This window comes from Anabas testudineus, chromosome 15 (genome assembly GCF_900324465.2).
Source record: "Anabas testudineus chromosome 15, fAnaTes1.2, whole genome shotgun sequence".
Lineage (NCBI taxonomy): Eukaryota > Metazoa > Chordata > Actinopteri > Anabantiformes > Anabantidae > Anabas > Anabas testudineus.
The window spans coordinates 9,556,794-9,577,775 of NC_046624.1; the positions used below are offsets into that span (position 1 = coordinate 9,556,794).

General features: G+C 38.4%; 4 protein-coding genes across 5 annotated transcripts; 2 read left to right on the forward strand and 2 right to left on the reverse strand.

The window, feature by feature from the left end:
* Positions 1-1,408: 1,408 nt before the first annotated feature.
* Positions 1,409-6,990, reverse strand: fbxo9 (F-box protein 9). Of its 2 annotated transcripts, none has more exons than XM_026356675.2 (13): positions 6,820-6,990; positions 4,809-4,880; positions 4,591-4,722; positions 4,437-4,494; positions 4,135-4,234; positions 3,799-3,929; positions 3,583-3,697; positions 3,191-3,309; positions 2,903-2,993; positions 2,725-2,820; positions 2,538-2,631; positions 1,933-2,087; positions 1,409-1,851 (listed from the first exon to the last, which is right to left on the reverse strand). In XM_026356675.2, the coding sequence occupies exons 1-13, from the start codon at positions 6,820-6,822 to the stop codon at positions 1,743-1,745; spliced, it is 1,275 nt and encodes a 424-aa protein (XP_026212460.1). In that variant the 5' UTR covers positions 6,823-6,990; the 3' UTR covers positions 1,409-1,742. The 2 variants fall into 2 exon arrangements, with proteins under 2 accessions (XP_026212460.1, XP_026212459.1); XM_026356674.2 differs by having other exon boundaries at positions 1,933-2,090.
* A 1,324-nt stretch (positions 6,991-8,314) lies between these two features.
* cilk1 (ciliogenesis associated kinase 1) lies at positions 8,315-14,592 on the forward strand. Its single transcript, XM_026356652.1, has 14 exons — positions 8,315-8,480; positions 9,124-9,392; positions 9,536-9,590; positions 10,515-10,636; positions 10,745-10,824; positions 10,929-11,061; positions 11,157-11,328; positions 11,948-12,115; positions 12,204-12,578; positions 12,723-12,931; positions 13,051-13,193; positions 13,385-13,501; positions 13,601-13,708; positions 13,815-14,592. The coding sequence occupies exons 2-14, from the start codon at positions 9,292-9,294 to the stop codon at positions 13,964-13,966; spliced, it is 1,935 nt and encodes a 644-aa protein (XP_026212437.1). The 5' UTR covers positions 8,315-8,480; positions 9,124-9,291; the 3' UTR covers positions 13,967-14,592.
* Positions 14,593-15,978: 1,386 nt separating this feature from the next.
* Positions 15,979-17,579, forward strand: gsta.1 (glutathione S-transferase, alpha tandem duplicate 1). The gene is made up of 7 exons (XM_026354859.1): positions 15,979-16,002; positions 16,113-16,225; positions 16,317-16,368; positions 16,573-16,705; positions 16,805-16,940; positions 17,048-17,173; positions 17,282-17,579. Exons 2-7 carry the CDS (start codon positions 16,139-16,141, stop codon positions 17,420-17,422), a joined length of 675 nt encoding a protein of 224 aa, XP_026210644.1. The 5' UTR covers positions 15,979-16,002; positions 16,113-16,138; the 3' UTR covers positions 17,423-17,579.
* A 97-nt stretch (positions 17,580-17,676) lies between these two features.
* zgc:163080 (TMEM14 family protein) lies at positions 17,677-20,303 on the reverse strand. The gene is made up of 5 exons (XM_026354860.1): positions 20,227-20,303; positions 19,075-19,157; positions 18,859-18,960; positions 18,681-18,768; positions 17,677-18,567 (listed from the first exon to the last, which is right to left on the reverse strand). The coding sequence occupies exons 2-5, from the start codon at positions 19,148-19,150 to the stop codon at positions 18,525-18,527; spliced, it is 309 nt and encodes a 102-aa protein (XP_026210645.1). The 5' UTR covers positions 19,151-19,157; positions 20,227-20,303; the 3' UTR covers positions 17,677-18,524.
* Positions 20,304-20,982: the final 679 nt, after the last annotated feature.

Sequence of the window (20,982 nt, forward strand, 5' to 3'; positions counted from 1 at the left end):
ATTGTATATACAACTTTAGTGCTTTTCTGACAGGTATAAGTTATAGACCAATCAATACTAACATTATGTTCTGAAAAGCACAGAATTGAAAGCACTATCTCAATATATATATATATATATATATATATATATATATATATATATATATATATATATATATATATATATATATATATATACACACACACACACACAGCAGCCTCGTAGTTGCATCTGAAATGAAACATAAATTGGCAAAATAAAGACACAGCGTTATGTCTCCTATGTGTTTTACCACTTTCTCTTTCTTGATGCATAAAAGTGCAGTCCCTTCATTGATGCTGAATTTATGTGAGAAGGATGTTGTGAGGAAAGTGTGACTTCAGCAAGAGAAATGTGAGGTCAGAAGTGGTCAAAACCTGCAGTAACACATGAGGTGAACCGTTTTTCTGTTTTCTTACTCTCCTGATATCGGCTCCTAATTCTTTAAGGGTTTTGTAATGATAAGGCAAAGAGCTGAGGAATTATTGGAATTCTTGATAGTACAAGTCCAACCTCAGCACCAAGTAAACCTGCAGTGGTTGGTTTGTTTAGCTTAAGCCTTTAGGATACAGCGATAGAGAACTGTTGGTGAGCTCGGTGTGTGACTGTCCCAGCTAGTGATCTATATTGAGATAGAAGACGAGACGTTTACTCCCCTGTCCCCTGAAGTCCTTCCTACTTAAGAGGCATCACTCCGAGCTCCTCGTACTGCGCAGACTTGATGCACTGAAATGCTGTGTGCAGCACAGAGCTCGCACTTGGAGGACAGAGCAACTGTTTGTGAGCTTTGGTGGTGTGTCTGCTGGCCGGCCACTGTGCAAACAATGCCTTACTCACTGAATTTCAGAAGCCATGACCTGAGGGAGACAGAGAGGGCGATGTGTGACAGCAGTACTGTCAGCAGTGTGCCCATTTACTCCCTGCCTTCCTGTCTGTCTCACATCTGACACACATAAGAAAACTGTTATTGATCAACTAGTTAAAGAAATTGTTTTGACATTCATTATTTTGAAAGAACAACTATAGTTAATGCAGAAGCCAAAAACAATTTTAACCTAATCCAATACAACTTGCATTCATTTTTTTCCCCCTCTGTAAATCCTGCTTGATCTGTCCGTGTGTGGTTCCCAGAAACTGTAATACAAGGATTATACCCCTGTGTGTCCTCAGTAAGACAAATTACATTTCTGTCTTTTCATTCAGGATGTCTATAATATGACGGCTTTCAAAACAGTCACGGCCAAATAATATATACAGAAGAATTGTTGTAGTAAAAGTAACCTGCTTAGCCAAATTAGCACCCTGAGCTTCAGTTTTTGATACATCTGTCGAAATATGAATTTGGCAAAACATGTTATTTCCTTTAGAACAAATCAAACTAAGAGTATATTGTGTTCACCACTGTTTATTCGAGGGAGAAAGTGCAACATTAAACAAAAATGGATGAACATTCATTGCTCGGAATAGGTGGGAAAGCTTGCTAATTATTTTAGCTCTCAGCCTATTACTAGAATTTCTGAAATCAGAAAATAAGTAGTATTCTATTACGTAAACCTGAAAATGTAACATGCTCATGTATAGGAAACATGAGGGTTTAAATATTAACACCATAATCTAGTTGCAGCACAAATTAACCAGGCTGAGGATTGTATATTTGGTTAAAATGGTGAATTAACTTTTGATGGGGTCTTTGTGGGATCACGTGCAGGTCTCCAGTCTGCTTAAAGAGGCTGCTCAGAGAAAGCGGTGTAACTCTTCACACGTGCAAAGAAGAAGGGTGTGTACATCCTGTCCAGGTCAAACGCTGTGACAACGGTTTCCCCAGTCAGCCTTAAAACAGAATGTCAGTTTTTAAACAAATCCAAATATAATTGGACTTTTCTCAACATTACCTGTACTCATGCATCTTACTTGTAGGTGATGTGGCAAGAGTGGTGGATCCACACCAGCTTACTGACATTCTGACGCCCTCCAGAGGACAAATGCAGTCCCACGTGGAAGCTGTGCTCAGCCTCCGGAGCTGGGTTCCGCCTGCAGAACCGATTCCGTTGAAACTCGGTTGCTTTCTGCTAAAAGAAAAAACAATTGACAGTTGTCAAGTGGATCCAGAAACTGATGGGTTGACAATTTAAATTTGAAAATTCCAGAAAAGTCATGCGCATTACAACATTTCTAGTTAAAGAGAACAGCAACAAATCATATTTGAATTTCACTGACTCACATTACTTGTACCTTACTAGTGCATACAGTTAGCACTGTGACCACATTTACACTCAGGATGAAAACACTGTACAAGAACACAAGTTCAGTTTGTTATTTATGGAGATGTTCAGAGGAAGTGAAGAAATTTCCTTCTCTTTCTTTTAAATGTAAGCTAACCAAGCATGGAGTCCCATGAAATTATGAAATCTTTACCTGGAGAAAAGGATTTTCATATGTAAATGATTAATTTATATCTAATTATACTAAATTTTATAGATCTATTATTTTTTCAGAACTAAAAATACAAACATTACCTCTTCCTTTTTCTTGCAGACAACAGCAAAAACTTTGGTTTGATTGTCTGTCTCCTGCGACAGACGGAAATGACCGAGCAAAACAGAATCCATTCTGTAACATGAAACAAAATTCAACCGTCTCAACGTGTTGGAATGTTTTTGATTGTCTGCATTCTCCATCCTAGCTAAGTCTGAAAAGGTCTACCTCGTGTTCCTTGTACGCAGGCGAGGAACAACACACAGAGGGTCCTCAGGGGTGGTCAGCATGATGACATGACCGTCAGGGAAGAACCGAAGGTACCTGTGATAACAAAATCAACACTTAGCTGTGACAGCTACACAACTTAAATAAAAAAACATAATGATTGCAGTCAAACATCCACCTGTAGTACTCAACGTGATGCCAAGCCCTGTAAAATCCATCCAGTGATTCCTCTCCTTGACGAATGTATGATGTCTTGCTGATATAGACACCTGTATAAGAAAGAAAAAAATACGGATGAAACATTTTAAAAACCAGGAAATCCTTAAGGAACCATTTCATAGTTTTGTGTGTATTGAAACCTTGCTGCACACCTCCTGCCACTGCAGTGAGGCACAGTGCTGTGAATGTTTGACTCAAACTAGTCTAAATGGATTTATGATCGTTAGAAAAACTGAATTTTAATTACCATCAAAACGGACACGTGGCCTTTGCAGGAACATCTCCCTCCAGGATTTGAAGGGGACAAGTTTGGTGCAGTTCCGTCCCCACACTCTTAAACAGGCTGAACGCCAAATCTCAGGGTCTCTGTAGAAATATTAAATGGAAAAGCAAAAAAACATTATGTGTGTGTGTGTGTGTGTGTGTATATATATATATATATATATATATGGAATCGAGGGATCTCAAAAAAACAAGTTGTGTGTGTGTGTGTGTGTGTGTATATATATATATATATATATATACACACACACACACACACACACACACACACACACACACACACAACTTGTTTTTTTGAGATCCCTCGATTCCACACAACCTCTCACACATTTGATGTGACATGACAGCAGAGCTGACCTCGCACAAATGTAAAATCCACGGCAAACCAAAGAGAGCTGCTCCAGGGCTCGCATGTCCAGATCACTAGACACAACCCAACGAAAAATATACATCAGGATTTCCCGCGGCAAGGCTGCAGTCAAGCAAAACATAAAAACAAATCGGTTATAATGAAAAACGAGTTGATAATGGGTTTAAACACATGCTCTACTTGCGCTACTAAAATAATTTTACCTGAAATGTGCATCTGAGTTATTTCCAACTCAGGAGTGCAGATCTTTGGAAAGGAGCTTTCCAGAGTGAGCTGCTGCTCGAAGTAGGCAAATAGATCTTCAATCTCACCATCAACATCATTGTCCTCAATACTACAAAAACAAAATATGATATGGTTGGTTTAAGGTGCGAGAATACCCTTTTCTCTCTCATACAATTCATTGCATAAGCAAGGACTTTGGAAAAATGTGTGTGCTGTTGGTATACTTTACATCCTAGATGTGACTGTTCAGCTGTGGTATCAAAGAAGTGATTTTTTTTTTTACATTTAGATTTACTTAAAAAGGTGAAACTTACTAATTTCCTTTAACTCGGTCTGCATCAGGAGGACGGCTGTAGTTGATTTTAAACTCAATGTCAGGCACAAGCTGCATTGCCATGCGGTAGAATTTGATAGCTGCAAGTAAAGAGCAAATTATATTAAGAAAAATAAAACGTGGCTATGACTTCTGACTGTTTCATTCGTGTTGTATTACTCTACAATAAGTATCTATGAATTTGCATTGTCATTTAGTTCTTAAAAAACATTTTTGGGGGGCTAACGCAACATTTCATTCTTTCGCTGGTGATTTTGATCATTGTATATGCTACGTACACACCCTCATAGACAGCTCCATTTTGCTCTTCCTGAACAGCTCTCAAGAACAGCTCAGTAGCCTGAGGGAAGATGTATCGCATCAGTCAACGGTAAATGTCTGTGACAGGACTGTACAAGGAGTGAACTTCAACTTGAAGAATTATTTCACAACTTACTTTCTCCTCCTGAGCAATTTCCTGCGTCCTCTTCAGACCTTTAGCTTGCAGCAGTCGGTGACTTGTTCCACTTGCCCCAGAGCTCGGTTTAAGTTCAGACATCCACTGAGCTCTGAACGCATTGAGCTCCAGCTGCAGTTCAATTAATAGGTTACGCAAGTGCCGATAACTCCTGATCCTCAGAATTCAAAGCATGTTAACTACTTGAGATTTCTCACCTCAAGGTTTGCATCATCTGAACCTTCATTTTCATCCTCTATCATACCTCCAGTATCTGCATTTTCGTCAGCCTGTACAAAGAGAAGCAAAGTAATTCACATGAGATTTAAAACCTGGTATTGCTGTGTACTTTCTCCATGTACCGGCAGATGATGTTTCCTATGTGATGTGAATCTATACTAAAGATTAAAACATGCAGAAGCCTCTGAACAGAGAATAATAATAAATGTTACTTTTTTACATTTTGTAGCACCTTGTGGAGAAATTACAAAAGCTGTCTTGTCATCGTTTTCTTCTGTACTAGTTAGAGTAGCTAGAGTCGCTGCATCTCTTCTTACTTTTTATTAACTGAACTTTCCTTTTTTGCTATTTTGGCCTCATGCAGCCAAAAGTCTAACTAATTATTAATCAAAAACTGAGTCAGCTATCTTGTTTGTTGTAGTCTGGTGTCAGGAATTCCTGCAGAATTGTCATTTATCAAAGTATGATGCTAGATATTTGCTGGCCGCATTTTAAATAAAGCTACAACAAGAAACTAGCTGAAACAAACTTGTCAAAATCCCTGCTATTCTCTCTCTCATATATGTATGTACAGTATGTATGTATGTATGTATGTGTGTATATACAATATTTTTAAATATCAAAACCTGAACATATCAGGGTAAATTATTGTTTGATTAATTGTAAAGTTAAAGTTTAGCCTTTTACACTTGCCAAAACAGCACTCACACCATGTGGCTTTATCTTGTTCTAGTCAGACTGTTATGACACCACTCCCTGTACGATAAAAAGATCATTGAGCCACCGTGACTCTACTCAGCCTTAAATCAAATTCAAACCAACTCATTTATTCACTTGAATTTGTTGAACACATTGGAGATTGAAGAGGAGGAATCGATTTTAAAACAAGGGATAAATCGTGTAAAATCACAATACCAGTGAAACCAGTGCTTACTGACAACAAATCTATAAATTAAACTCATGTTTTGGTAGCACGCTAAATAAAATATATATATATATTATGTTCATCGCATCTGTAGTTTAATACAGATCTCTTTAAAATTTAAATCTATTTATGTACACTGCTACATCCAACTATTTACCATGTCCCAGTTTAGCTGTATGTGTTATTAATTTTGAAAAGTGGTGTTTCAATTATGAAAAGTGGAATAAAGCAATAAAGCTCATTTACTCAAGTACAAATTGGCACTATGCTATTTAATACTTTTCTGAATTTTAGACTGAAAATGTTTTAAATTTTTTCTAATATCATTATGCTAATTATAATTATATATATGACTTACTATATAGAAAATATAAAAACACGTCACTATTTTAAGATCACTCAAGAAATAAGTCAGTTGATAAACGGGAAGTGGAAATAACAGTAATAGATGTATGCAAATTAGTTAAAGATTAGCTCCACCTCATATAGTCGCACAATTTAATATTCTTGACGTTAATGTAACATTAATAACAATGCAATAATGGTATAAAATAACAAGAAGTATTTTTCTACATTAACTACTGGAATAAAAAAAACAAACTTACAAGCTTTTGGTTAAATGCAAATTGGCAGGTCTACCTGTTATAAAGTATGTTTACAATGTTGTATTGGCCCTTTACTAAAAGATCTGGATATTTCTCGCAATGCAAATTATAATTAGTTTGTTAAAAATGAAACACGATTGCTAGTCAAGTAAAAATCCTAATCAAGGTCAAACCCCCTGCTCTAATAACAACACTACAAGCCAGCGTGGCTAATAGGTAGTGCTAACGTGAATTTAATCTAATTAATAGTTATAGTCTCATACAGGTACGCCGTTCATTTAAGAAACATGTCGCTAAATGCAAGTCTCTGAAACATGTTGGTAACTAGTTCCTCCTGAAGACACACGTCGAACTTAACGACAGGTGGAGGAAGCCAGGTGACGTTAGCTGCGTTAGCAAGCTGCAGCTAGCTGCTAACGCGCTTCTCTCTGAATATGCAGGAAAAGCACAGTGACCCACCATCACAGCTTGGCCAGTAGGTTTTCTTTTTATCTCCACAAGCGATTAGCACAAGCGTTTACAGTTCACGGTCGGAGAAACGGACAACACAACGGACATATTTACGAGCTCGCAGGAACGCAGCCATTTCGCTGAGCAGCCCGGAGCCTCAGTGACACAGGAAGTGTGTGTGAAGTTGTAGAGAGACGGAGGAGGAGAAGCTGCGCCGTGCTCTGCTGCGGAGTGTGACTTTATAAGAGAGTGTGTGTGAGTGTGTGTGTGTGTGTGTGTAGGAATTACACTGACTAGTCCAGAAGCAGCACGATACATCTGTGATGTGAGAAGTGTCAATAACAAAACATTTCACCTATGAGATCAATGATTAACCACATTTTAACAGGTTGGATGTTAGTTTCAAATAGACCAACACTAGCAAATACACAATCCAAGCATTTGATGTCATTGTTAGGTAATAGCTATCTAAATATGACACTGTAACACTTGCATAAAAAATTAGATTAATATGAAATACAGGTCTATAATGATTTAAAACGTTAAACAAAGTTATTATGTATAATGACTACTTTTAGTTATAAACATAAGTAGCCAGTTTTTTTATGATTATGCTTCTATGGTGTTTTTTGATTTAATATGTAAGTTACCTTATTTTGTAAGTATTTAAACTTTTGCTGTAGTCCACTTTTTAACATCTGAAGCCTGTAGTGACCATAAGCTGTCTACAAACACATAAAAAAACCCAGACAGGCACGAAAAGAAAGAAATTCCTAATTCCCCCACATTTGATGGTATAATACCATTATTGAAACAGTAGGAATAACTCAAATAGTGCACAATTATAGTTATTTCAAAGTGTGACAACAACCAAAATTGAAAATCACACATACAAAATAGCACATACACGTTTGCATACTAACGAATAACCACGTCAAATATTTAACACTTTAATACCATCCTTGCCTTTCGGTGCTTTTAGTTTCATAAACAATGACGAAATGATGAAGGATAAGGATATTTTCCTGTCATTTGGTTGACTTTACGTTGATAAATTTTGCAATACAGAATTAATTTCTTCATCGCCTTTTACAATAGACATTTAAATGAATTTCTCCACAGCGTTGCATCTGAACATTTATTACATTTCTGCTGTATTTGGTGCACAAATGTAAAAGTAAAATGATCTGGCCAAAGGAGAAAATGTGATGCAAGAGAGATCACTGGCTCCCACTTCCGGCTTTGCTTTACGCCTCTAACTCTTTCTCGTATTTTGTAGTTTATATTAGTCTCATCCGGACAAAGACGTGGTTGTTGTTGTCAGCATGAATGTAGTGTGTGCATAAAGTAACAAAACAGCATTTTGTGCTACCGAAAATTACCGGTATGCCCACGTTCAGCCATGTTGCAGTGATTTATTTCATCTTATTTAGCATCTTTCTTTGCTCTTGCTAAGGGAGCTGTGATTTGTTGTGATCCGTTTTCACAGCAACGCGAGATTACGAGCAGCTCTCCGGCTAAAGGGCCTAGCAGTCATTTGATTTAGCGTCAACACTGTGCTCGGTTGGAGCCAGTGGATGCGGTTATCTCTCCGTAAACCAAAACTAGTAGATTAAATTATTCATTACGGATGCTCGGCTATGTGTCCTTGTCGACTTGACGTGCGGAGGGTGAGTGTTTTGTCTGGTGCTTTTCGTTTTATTGTAAGTTGTGAGACATATTTCTGACTGAACCAGTCCGGTGGTCAGCAGCTGGGCCACCACCAGCACCACAACACAATTAGCGTTAATTGCACCACGTTTGCTAGCTTTCGTTATAATAATGTAACCAGAGGCGTGTTAGCTAACTCTGATAATGTATGAAGCCTAAACAGCTGGAACTAACTTATAATAATAATAATAATAATAATAATAATAATAACTTCAGTGTGTAATAATAGACGTGTAGCAGCTGTTAACGTTAAATTAACGTTACGTTAGCTTTGACTCCATTTAATTAACTAGGAACAACAACAACTAACGTTAATGCTAAGCTAGCTCTTTATTAATCAAACAGCAATGTTTTCAGTGTTTCTTTTCCAACACTTTACTGTAGGTAACTAGATAATGCAAATAAACACTAACACAACTTAAGGTGGACGTCTCTATTTGTAGCAGTTAATCTGTGATTACTAGGATTAAAGGAACATTTCACTGATTTTCAACCTGCTTCCTATGGTTCTTAGTTTGCATTATTATTTACCATCTATATTGCAATTGATGCATCTACAAAAGTAACTGTTTCTGTTTTTGACATGTATTCATCACTTTCCAGCTAGAAGGAGGCAAGTCCATAACACTATGAGTCCTCCAGCTCTGCCCGTGGTCTTCTGCTGTTGTCACAGGAAAATCTGGTTGCATTCAGCAGCAAGAGACGCACACATTTCTATTTTTCACCCCGTTATTATCTGCTCCTGGGTGGTGTTATAGATGGACAAGCATAATGAATAGATACACCACCATCAGACAGCTCGGGGATGGCACCTACGGTTCAGTCATCCTCGGCCGCAGTTTGGAATCAGGAGAACTTGTTGCCATAAAGAAGTAAGTATTTGAAAATTGTGTGTGTTTCACTGCAATCTGCAATAGATCTAGTTTGAAGTTTAGAGCAGCTAAATATAAAATACTGCTATGCCATTTAAATTTGCATTTACAGCAATTGATCTAACAGGAACAACATTTTTCAGAATGAAAAGAAAATTCTACTCCTGGGAAGAATGCATGAACCTTCGTGAAGTCAAGGTGAGTTTATCTTTTCTACATTTTTAATAACTCAGGACAATAATGGAAAGCATAAAGCAGCTACCCTTTTTGTAGTTTAATATAGAATAAAAGTAATTTAGAAGTGTATTTGCATCTTTGATTTGGGAGAATGCTTCATATTTACTGTATTATTCAAACTGATTTGTTAAATGATGTGCGTTATACTCACTGCAGCAGTTTTCCACTGACTTGACAATTGAGTTTTTACTGTTGTTGTAGATTTTTTGTGTTTCTCTTGATTTGTTGGTAATCCAGTAATAATATCATTACCATACTGTACATTTTAGGCCAGCTGTCAGTTATTCAAAACTTTCTGTTGTTTTCTTTTCACACACTTTCAGTCTGTTACTGTCTAAATTTCCTCACAGCGCAAAGTCACACACCAGCTGTAAGAGTAGAAGGTGATTCTCATGTGCTGTTGGTTTTGAGCTCTGGTTCCCATCCCTGGCCTACACACTCCCTTTACTAGAGCTTGGTCTTAATGCAGCCAAACATATGTACACGCTGGTCCCAAGAGTCCTGCTAATTAGGTTATAATTACAGCATGTAAAAATATTTAAATCCCATTACAGCTTTTCCCCCCTACTAAAAATTAGCATGGTTAAACCTGTATCATCCCAGTGCATGGGAAAAGTATATTTCTCCATCCTGCTTTTTATTACTGTATATTTATTTTTCCCTTTTTAAATTGTAATCATAAATCCCACCTTTGCAGCATTTACCCTTTAACTATCTTGTGTTCTTTAACCAGGTGTTTTTTGTTTTATAGTGATAGGGTGTGCTTCTGAGTGTGCTGCAGTGACCTGTGTGTTTTGTCCAGCATGGTTAGACATACTGTTTTCTCTAGTTTATTTGATGTTTCCCACACATTCTACATTAACTCTTTTATTATTATTTATTCAGTCTTTAAAGAAACTCAACCATGCTAATGTGATCAAGCTTAAGGAGGTAATTCGAGAGAACGATCACCTGTACTTTATATTTGAGTACATGAAGGAAAATTTATATCAGCTAATGAAAGACAGGTGAGTATAGTTATTTGTTGCAGTATTACTTCCACATTTGGAACTTACAGTTTTTGGTGAATGCTCACAGCCTGTTGACTCTACTGTCCGTTTTCTTTCTTGCTGCAGAGCTCGGTTGTTTCCTGAATCTGCTGTAAGAAATATTATGTTTCAGATACTACAGGGACTTGCATTCATTCATAAACATGGTAGGTACTTTATAAGTCCAGGCTGCAAAATTAAACCTGGCCAAAGTGACTTTTTTTTTTTGTACCATTTGAATCAAGATGATCATACAGCATGTCTTGCTTAGGATTTTTTCACAGGGACATGAAACCTGAGAATCTTTTGTGCATGGGCCCAGAGCTGGTGAAAATAGCTGACTTTGGTCTCGCCCGTGAGATCAGATCTCGACCACCATACACAGACTACGTCTCAACTAGATGGTGAGTAAACACAAGGCACTTTTACTTGTATAACAGAAAGTATGTTCAGTGATTCAGTGTGTTCACGTCCCAGTACTGGCTCTGTTTTTGACCAGGTACAGAGCCCCAGAAGTGCTCCTCAGATCCACATCCTATAGTTCACCCATAGACCAGTGGGCAGTTGGCTGCATCATGGCAGAACTTTATACTCTCAGGCCTCTTTTTCCAGGCTCTAGTGAAGTAGACACTATATTCAAGATTTGCCAAGTTTTGGGAACACCAAAGAAGGTAAAGTTATTTTCACGTGTGTAAAATTGAAAAATACAACATCAAAAACGCTCCTAAATTTGTCTTTCATTAAAAAAAATGTTTTTTTTAATGTGAAGTGGTAATAAAAGCACAGTTGTGCATGGAAAGGGCCTGATTATGCTCAAATAAAGTCTTGTTTTGAGTGACAGAGTGAAAGGAAGTAATCATAGAGAGAAGGTATAGCATGTTGTTAAAATATCAGGAGAATGATGAATGTTTTTAGACAGTTTCTGTAGGAAAACATTTGTAGTGTTGCACTTGGTTGCTCACATGAAAAGTACAGGAGAGCTGAGTGAGACAGAAATCAGTACAACAGCAGTTATGTAATTCCTCATGGATCTGCTGCACTTGATGCATGTAACTGAAACCAAAAGCATCCTTTTCAAATTGTGTCTGAGTGCACACGGTACACAGTAGCGGAATAGATCCAGTGTGGACAATGATGGAGGATTGCAGCCGCAGCTCACTTTTCTGTCACTATTCCACTTTAGCTAATAGTATTAGAGGATTTGCTTGTTAAATCTAATGTAGAGGAGGCAGTGTCATTATTTATATTATTATGCTAAGTGTGATTTGTTGAATTGACTTCTCCCTATAGAACGACTGGCCAGAGGGATATCAGCTGGCAAGTGCTATGAATTTCCGTTGGCCTCAGTGTGTTCCCAGTAACCTGAAGACACTGATCCCAAATGCAAGTCCTGAAGCCATCCACCTGATGACAGACCTGCTCCAGTGGGATCCCAAGAAGCGACCAGCCTCTGCACAGGTGCTGTCGGACGTGCACTTTAAGTATTTCAACAACTGATCATTGACTTCATAAGCTGATGTTTGTCCAAATCTTTGTAACGTTTCAGGCTCTGAGGTACTCTTACTTCCATGTGGGCCAGGCTCTGGGCACTCCTCAGCAGATCCTGGAGCAGGGCAGACCTCAGCCAGGTCTTGTGCCACTGCAGGCACCTCTACAACAGACGCTGCAGCAGCAGCCCCTGCTGCTCAAGCCTGTACCCCCCTCCCAACCACCACCTCCAAACCAACACTGTTCCCCCTCCAGACCTCTCCAGCAGATCCAACCCTCCCCCATATCTGCAGCTGCCCAGGCAGCAGTGTACCAACGACACACAGAGCTGATGCGAGAGCAGCAGCCGAAGCACATCCTGAAGCAGGAAAGAACCGAGGGAACGCCACAGAGCCATCTTCCTTACATTGTTGACAAGAGCCTCCAGAGCAAGGTTAGCCTTGCTACTTTACTGTTCATCACTTTATATTAATAATATCTTACAATATATCAGAATATCAAAACAATCAAAACAAGTTCTATATTCTCATTATATCTAATATTCTTAACGTGCAGTTGTTGGTGTTTATTCTTTCAGCAAACGAGACAGGAGTCAGAAAATGCAAACTTACTGAGCTATCAGTTGAAACCCAAAGGAGGGCGGCGGCGTTGGGGCCACGGCACAGGACACCTTAAGGGTGACGACTGGGAAGACTATGAAGAAACTGATCTAACATCCACAAGTATTCTTGGAAAAAGTAACTTCTCTGCAGAGAAATCGAGACCAGGGGATGACGCACTGAGCAGGTGAGGTTATAATTTGTCATCAGGGCAGATTGAGTGGCATCGGCACAATAATTATGAGAATAAACACTGTGTAATAATATAACAACACACATTAACACAGAACATTCTTGATCTTTCAGATATGGAAATGCTCTGGATTTCAGTCGATCCAATGGAAAGGATGATGCACCTTTAAACCTGAACAAGGCCGCAGCCTACCAAGAGCCATCAAGAACTGCCTCCGCAAAACAACATTACTTGAGGCAGTCAAGATATTTACCTGGTAATATATTGTGTATATATAACAGAATGATTTCCCTAAGTTTGTCAGGTATTTCTCCAGTTTTCATGTTATGTGTATGATTTGTTAAAACCACTCTAACATTTCTTCTTGTGATGGCAGTCATCACCTCAGCATTCTTTCTTGAATATTTTTGAGGAGAGAATGTATCTCATAATCTTTGTCTCCTTCAGGCATTAGTACAAAGAAGAACGTGGCCATAAATGCCAGTAAAGATTTCAGTGGAAGCCATTTTTGGGGTAACAGTAGTATTCCATTTGGTGGAACTCTACCGAGCAGAGGTGCTCATGGTAATTTTTCAAACTGCTCTAACGTTACTCTCATATTTCTCACTCTTCACTAGGCTCAAATTAATGGATATGCCGTGTTTGGTTTCTTTTAAATATCAGGTACAAATACAATCCCTGGTGGATACATGCCATCATTTTACAAAAAAGACATTGGTTCTGGTGGTCATAGAGGACATCAGGGTTCTTCAGTGGAATCAACAGCATCAAGTAAGTTTTACTGTCTCTGTATTTGAACTAATATGAACTTTTCATGGTGTCAGTCATCATTCAGTGCTTTTAATAATTCAAGATTTTACTGTATAATATGTTTTAGATTATGCAACATGGCGATCTGGTAGGAGCCAAATGAACACCTCCACCAACCTGCCATTGGCCAACAAGGGCACATCTGGTTTGCTGCCACGTCCGCCAGTACAGACCATCCATGGGCGAACGGACTGGTCTGCCAAATATGGACACCATTAGTGGCCTCCCTGGAGCTCTGATCTGTGTCCTGGAAGGGAGATTTGTGCTCCTAAGAACTCTTTCACCTCCAAAGAGTAGGCCTAGTTGTTTTTATAATGAAAATCTGTACATACATCTTACACAGCAATAAAGTTTGTTTCATTATGTGTAATATGAATGTTGTAAGTTGTAAAATATTTAAGTATATATGTACGGCTAAATGCAAGTGGCCAAAGTCTGAGCCCAGATTTGCTCCTCAGTGTTTTTTTGTATTTCTGAAATATAACTGCTGTCCTGCAGAGGTGACACGTGTATCCTCAGTTTTGTATCTGATTTATCATTGAATGTTGTTCACCAATGTGTATGCATATTCAAACTTTATGAAAACTTCACTGTGAGTTGTTCTTGGCCAACTAATTACTTTCCTGCTGTTTTTTGTTTTATGATTGTAGCCTTGTTAATCGGGAAACTATTATTTGTGCACCATATGTTTTCATTGAAATTCAAGGCAGTGCTTTAATTTCAGTGAAGTTAATACAATTCAAGTGGTTGCCATATTAAATACTTGTCTTGGTTTCAATGGTAAAATATCCAATTATTACATTCTGTCCCCTTGGGCAAATTGTTGTCAAGTATTAAAGTTTTGACTGGGTACCAATTAGTTTGATGTGTAATTTTTTACTAAACCTTTTAAAAAGTCTTAACTATTATCTTTAGCTCAATTGTCTGTGCCTGGCAGTAGCCTATCTACAAGCAGGGCAGCTTGTTTGATCTTAGATGAATGACCCATATAGGTATATATTGTGATTGAAATATGATGTATTTTCTAACTGGCTTTTGAGGCCCTTTTAATTGACAATTCAACAGTTCATGTGTAGGTAATAACTACCGTTACAGGGTAAAAACTAGAGAATGACAATTGTGTCTCTTGTAAACTTGGGTTCAGCCCACCTGCTGAAGTGACCACAACAAGAGATCACGAGAAATAAAGAGTTCAAACAGCAAAGTTTTATTCCAAAGTTCAATGTTTCACAAACAACAAAGTGGGGAAAAAGGCACTTTCTGTAAGCAGATGCTGTATGGATCTACAGGTCTCCAGTACAACAAACACATCAGTAGTTTACCAACATAAATACAGCAAAAAAATAAAAAGTGCCATCCTAATGATTAAACATATGGTCTTAAATATTGCTAAGGATGGCAGATGCAGAATAAATGCTACAATAGTTTGTGGTTTAGGGTTAAAGCAAGTTATTTAATGGAATAGAACTATCATTACAACTAATTATTGTTTTCATCTTTGATTTGTCCGTAAAATGTTTTTGAAACAGTTTTGAGATTTAAAACAGTAGTGAAAAGAAAAGGAAGGCAGACTGCCACGTGCAGCGCCGCATTTGGATGTGTCTGAAGCTTGGAGCTTGACTTCCCTACGTTTCTCCTACAAATGGGCCTTGAGCTTGTTTGGAGGTTCTAGCAGGGGAGCGCAGCTACTGGTAAACCGATGGTCGCTCGTCCTGGGGGGGACCTCGTCCGCTGCCACCGAGCGCAGAGCTTCGGGAGGGACACACACGGAGCCGTGAGGGAGGAAGGGGACACCCGCCTAGCCAGCCAGATCAGCCGAATCAACCCTAGCGATCAATGGGGTGACAGATGTCGCAGCCAGATCGCCCTCACATCCGAGAGAGAGCCGTGAGCCGCACACTATAAATACTCCGCCGTGCACCACCTACTTCCTATCACGGTGTCTGAATAGAAACATGTCGCTCCAGTGTCCGCGACTCGCCGGTGTCTTTACAACAACGTAAACTACACCGACACGTTTCTCGCGCATATCGAGGAATAATAGTTAAACAGGCTCGATACCAGGTTTCCCATGATGCTTAGCGGCAATATGTTGATGAGCCGTGCCTCTATTGGGCAGAACTAACCAATCACAGGCTTCAGATGTTTCCTCCACCTTTACTTTTTTCCTCACTACCTGGTTATGTAACAACCTAAATTGTATAATTAGTCCCCACTTCTTCCACATTTTCTCACACTGTGAAGACTTTGCAAGGGTACGGTAACTTACTAATTTAGCCACATTAGTTATAGTGCATGCATATTTATTTATCAACATATGACGTGTAGCTTTTCCCTCTTTTTTTTTTTTTTTTTAACTTTGCAGGTTTATATTCCCAAAATTCAACAACCATGGCTGGAAGAGTTGTGCTGCACTACTTCAATGGGAGAGGGAAAATGGAGTCAATCCGCTGGCTTTTGACAGTTGCAGAGGTTGAGGTAAGAGAAGGCATAATCTGAACTTGTACTGCTTTTAAATATCAGTCATGTTGAATGTGCCCCTTAAATCAAATGTCATTTGCAATTTCAGTTTGATGAGGTATTTCTGACAACCCGTGCACAGTATGAAAAGCTCCTCAGTGGTAAGCAGTTGTAAAAGTCACTTCAAAGTCTAACTTTTCCCCTTGAACCTAGAAAGGGAGTCATTTTAGATAAGAGAGCAAATCTGGGAGTGGGCAAAGCCATCAATATCATGTGAACTCTAGTTCATGTAGTAATCAGATACATTAATGTTTTACCTGTGGGAGTGTCACCATGCATTGTTTTCTTCTGTGTTTCTCCTGCAGATGGAGCGCTCATGTTTCAGCAGGTTCCCTTGGTGGAAATCGATGGCATGAAACTCATTCAGACAAAGGCGATTTTGAAGTATATCGCAGACAAGCACAATCTTTATGGAAAAGATCTCAAAGACCGTGTTATGTATGGCTCATTTCTTTAACAGTGTAATGATGGGCATGTCTGCTACATTATGTCATTTTTAGTAGATTCATATGTCACTGGAACGTGTGCTTTCCCCAGGATTGACATGTACTCAGAGGGACTGATGGATCTCATGGAGTTGATCATGGTTTTGCCCTTCACCCAAGATGTGAAATCAAAGCTGGATAACCTTGAAAGCAAAGCCAGAGAGCGCTACCTCCCTGTGTTTGAAAAGGTACCCACATGTCTAGTGTAATGTGAAATGGCATGGACTATTACCTGGTTATATGATTGTTTCTATTAACTAAACCATACACTGGGCATTTTTGACAAACTCCTCAGGCGCTGGCTGGGCCCGTTTACTTGGTGGGGGGTAAACTAAGCCTTGCAGATGTGCTGCTTGTTGAAAGCACCCTGATGTTGGAGGAGAAATTTCCTGCAATCCTCTCTGGCTTTCCAAATGTTAAGGTAAACGTGTAAAAGTGACATACTGTACGAAGCAGGATGTACAGTACAGAGGAACAACACTTGGCAACTACTGAATGTTTTAAGACGATGTCCTGTGCTTCCCTGTAGGCTTTCCAGGGTAGGATGGTTCAGATTCCTGCCATCAAAAGGTTCCTGCAGCCAGGCAGCAAGAGGAAGCCACAGCCCGATGACAACTATGTGAAGACAGTCATGGAGGTGCTCCAATTTACCCGAGCAAATTTTCCTTGAATTCTGTGAAAGATCTGGTGCATTCCTCATGAAGGCCACGTGAATGATTCATTAGGCAAACAAAGCATGTACGACATGTAGATCTGTTTCATTTGCTCGTTTACATTCAGATGAATACTGAACCGACCAGTCTAAATAAATTGCTTATTTTTGAAAAGTGAAAAGCTACTGTGTTTATTCTCTGTGCAAAATCAGTGGATTAATATGGACAATTACTGTGCTATATAGCTGACAGAAATGCTTTAACGATTGCATCAGTTTATTTAGTTTTTATTTCTGTTATTACAAAAATCAGAAACATATTAAACTTATTTCATTTCCATCAAAGACAAACTTGCATGTAAACACTCAAGGATACAAATTTAGTTTTTCAGTTCAGTACAATATTTCCACTTTCTTTGCCTTGATATTTTATCGGCCTGCAAAACTACAGAAAACAACTTTTGTTGGATTTCATTAAGTTCAATCATTCATCTTGATTATTTTTGTTATGACTTTCATAGGAAACAGTGATTGTTTTGCATTTTTTGGCCCTGTGTACTATAAAGGGTGATGATTTAGTTTCTCTTCTGTATGAACTGACTTGTTAATTATGTGTGATGAGTTGTGTTTCTAATGTAGTGTAAATCTTATTGTAGTATGTATGGTGGACCCCAGGAAGAATAGCCAAACCTTAAGGAGGTGCTAATGGGGATCCTTATTAAAGAAAGAAAAATAATTAGTGTGTACAGTAAGCCCACTGCCAAGACATATAATAGCAGCCTCAGTGCACCACATACAAATGCTTTGCTACCAGTACTCTGAGTGAAAATACATGTGCTACTTAAATGGAAATTCATCTCAAATCATGAGATTTACATTCATGCAGAGGCCACATGTACAAAAAGGTTTGAAATACAAAAGATCAACAAAAGAGATTTACTGCAATAGGATTACACCAATTAGTAACTCTTGCAATGTTTCTGGTCACATGAAAGTTAGACATGCAAAACAGAAGATCTGATTTCATATGCTAACTGGGAATGATGTTTCCTTAAAAAGAAGGCTTGTTCATTAAGAGTCAGACAGGAGGCTCTCTGTTTGGTCAGTGTTGTCCGCACAGTCACACCACGATCAGAAGAAGTAGTCGAAAAACCATCAACAAACTGTACGAAGGAGACATGAGATGAAACATGAGTAAATGAACCAGTAAAATCATTTTACAATCCTTTGTTTCCTCAATAAACTTTACCACACACTGATCAAGGTTGGCACTGACCTCAGCCCTGACACAATGCCAGCAGGCATTAGCTTTCCAGATTTTTTGTATCTCATTCCCATCACGACCGAGAGGACTCCTGAGGACACTGAAAAGTAGAAATCACCATGACGCACTGGCTTAAAATTTTAACCAGTTACCTGCTGGAAATTAGCATACTGAGCTAAGCTATACTCACACAGTGAGAACTTGATGTCCTTTGGGTCATTAGATATGTTGTAGGCACCATAGGCAGATAATCCACCAAAAATTAAACCAGCCACCAGGGACATCACACTGCCTAAGATGAAACACAGAGATGTGATGTGTGATTATTTAATAAATGAATCACGTGGATGAGCTGTCTTTCAAAACAATAAGAAATACATCATATCATCAAGTTTGGCTTTTCCACCTTTTCGCTTGTATCCCATAAATCCTCCAAAGACAATGGCTGCAGCATAGCTAAACCCAATCCAGTCTACTGCCATGACAAATCTGAAAACAGAAGTACAGCACAGCATGTGAGGCAGGTTTAATATTCAGCTGAATTAAGCAAATTAAAAAGCAAAGCATCCAAATCCTGGTAATGGTAACTCATTTCCAATCTGTACTCTGAAGTGCACTTAAAATAAATTAGTAAGTTGAGCCATAGCCACATTATTTATTGTAGATTTCTGGAGAACGTGTAATATTTTACTGTTGTGAAGAGATTCCTCTTGGGTCAAATCATCCCTGGTAGAACTTATTTAAAGGCAAATGTGAAATTGCTTAAATAACTTCATTGTAATTAGATAGCAAGTTGTCACTGTACCCTTGGATGGCAGACTACACGTTAATGTAACAGTAATGAGGACTGTAGTGCCTCACTGTCTGAAATATGCTTATTGCAAACTATTCCTACTGAAATCCAAACAGCAGACAGACTATGACCTTGTCCTCATTGCAGTTTGATACAAAAGGTTGCTAGGGGAGGATTGAATGGGCAGCCTTTATGATATTTGGGTCCAGAATAAATAGATCGATTAAAGTTAACAAACACTGACCAGACTTTTATGTAAGCATATCTCATGAAACCACTGTTCATTTAAAAGCTTTTTTTGACTTTCTCAGATTGGTTAAAAGGGTGAGCCTTTAAAAACAGTTACCAGGATGTTCTGCGAGTCCGATCTCATAGAAGGAGCAATATGATATAAGTTGGAGGAAATTTCAATTTTATGTTTTATTACATACTTTAGCTTTGTCTTCTGATCCATATATTGTCCACTTTTAATTAACATGAAACCATAGTTTAATGTCTGGTTATGTAGGATAAATAAGATTTTAAGTATATATCTTAAGCTTTTTATAGGAAATCACTTCCTAGTACTTTGTGCATTTACCAGCAGATGCCAACAGGTGTCGCTGTGAGATATTTACTGATTAAACATAAAACAGAGGAAGCATTCCGACAAACACATGTACAATCTTATTCGCGCTAAGACATCATGCCTCTGTGAAGTATGCATTCTCTTAATATTATCATTATGCGATTTTTGGATACATCTTGAAGAATTTCATTACATACCTTGAGTCAAAACAAGTGCGCAGCAGCACTTTCAAATGTTACCTTCAATCTCTTCCTATACTTCCTTGTTACTGCCCACAAGCCGTAATACGCAGGCGCGATTTGGTTCGTGCTATGTTCACCGACGTTTATAAAGTGGGAGAATTGTACTTTAGCAACCAATGTTTCTAATTATAATGAAAAAAACAAACAAACATAAATTACAATTAAAAATATAATCAAGTTAATTCACAAGTCAAATTAAACTTTAAAAGATTATCTGTTGTTTAATCTAAAAATTATGGAGTTATGTTTTACTCCCCCTATCAGGATTAGTATGTAGGTTTTTAAGTCTTAAATAACATTTTATATAGTTTTATGCAGATGCCAAGAGAGTTGCAACTTCTTTGCAGCAACACAATAACCCCATACATACAGCCAAAGCTCAAACACAAATGAAATTAAAAACAATGTTATGGAGTGGCCAAATCAGAGCCCAGACTTCAACCCAATTGGGAATGTGTGGCTGATCTTGAAAGTGTTGTTCTCACACAATCCCTATGCAACCCGACAGAGTTTGAGTAATCTTGTGGAAAAGAACAGCGAAAGCTGATTGCTGACCTTCACACTGGTTTATTTGCTGCCAAAAATCTACTAAATACTAAAGGGGGCAAATAGTTACATATCAATTATTTTCTGTTTAAAATGTGTAATTAATTCAGACTACTTTGTAGAGATCTGTTTTACTGACAGATGAAGATTATTGAACTGTCGAGG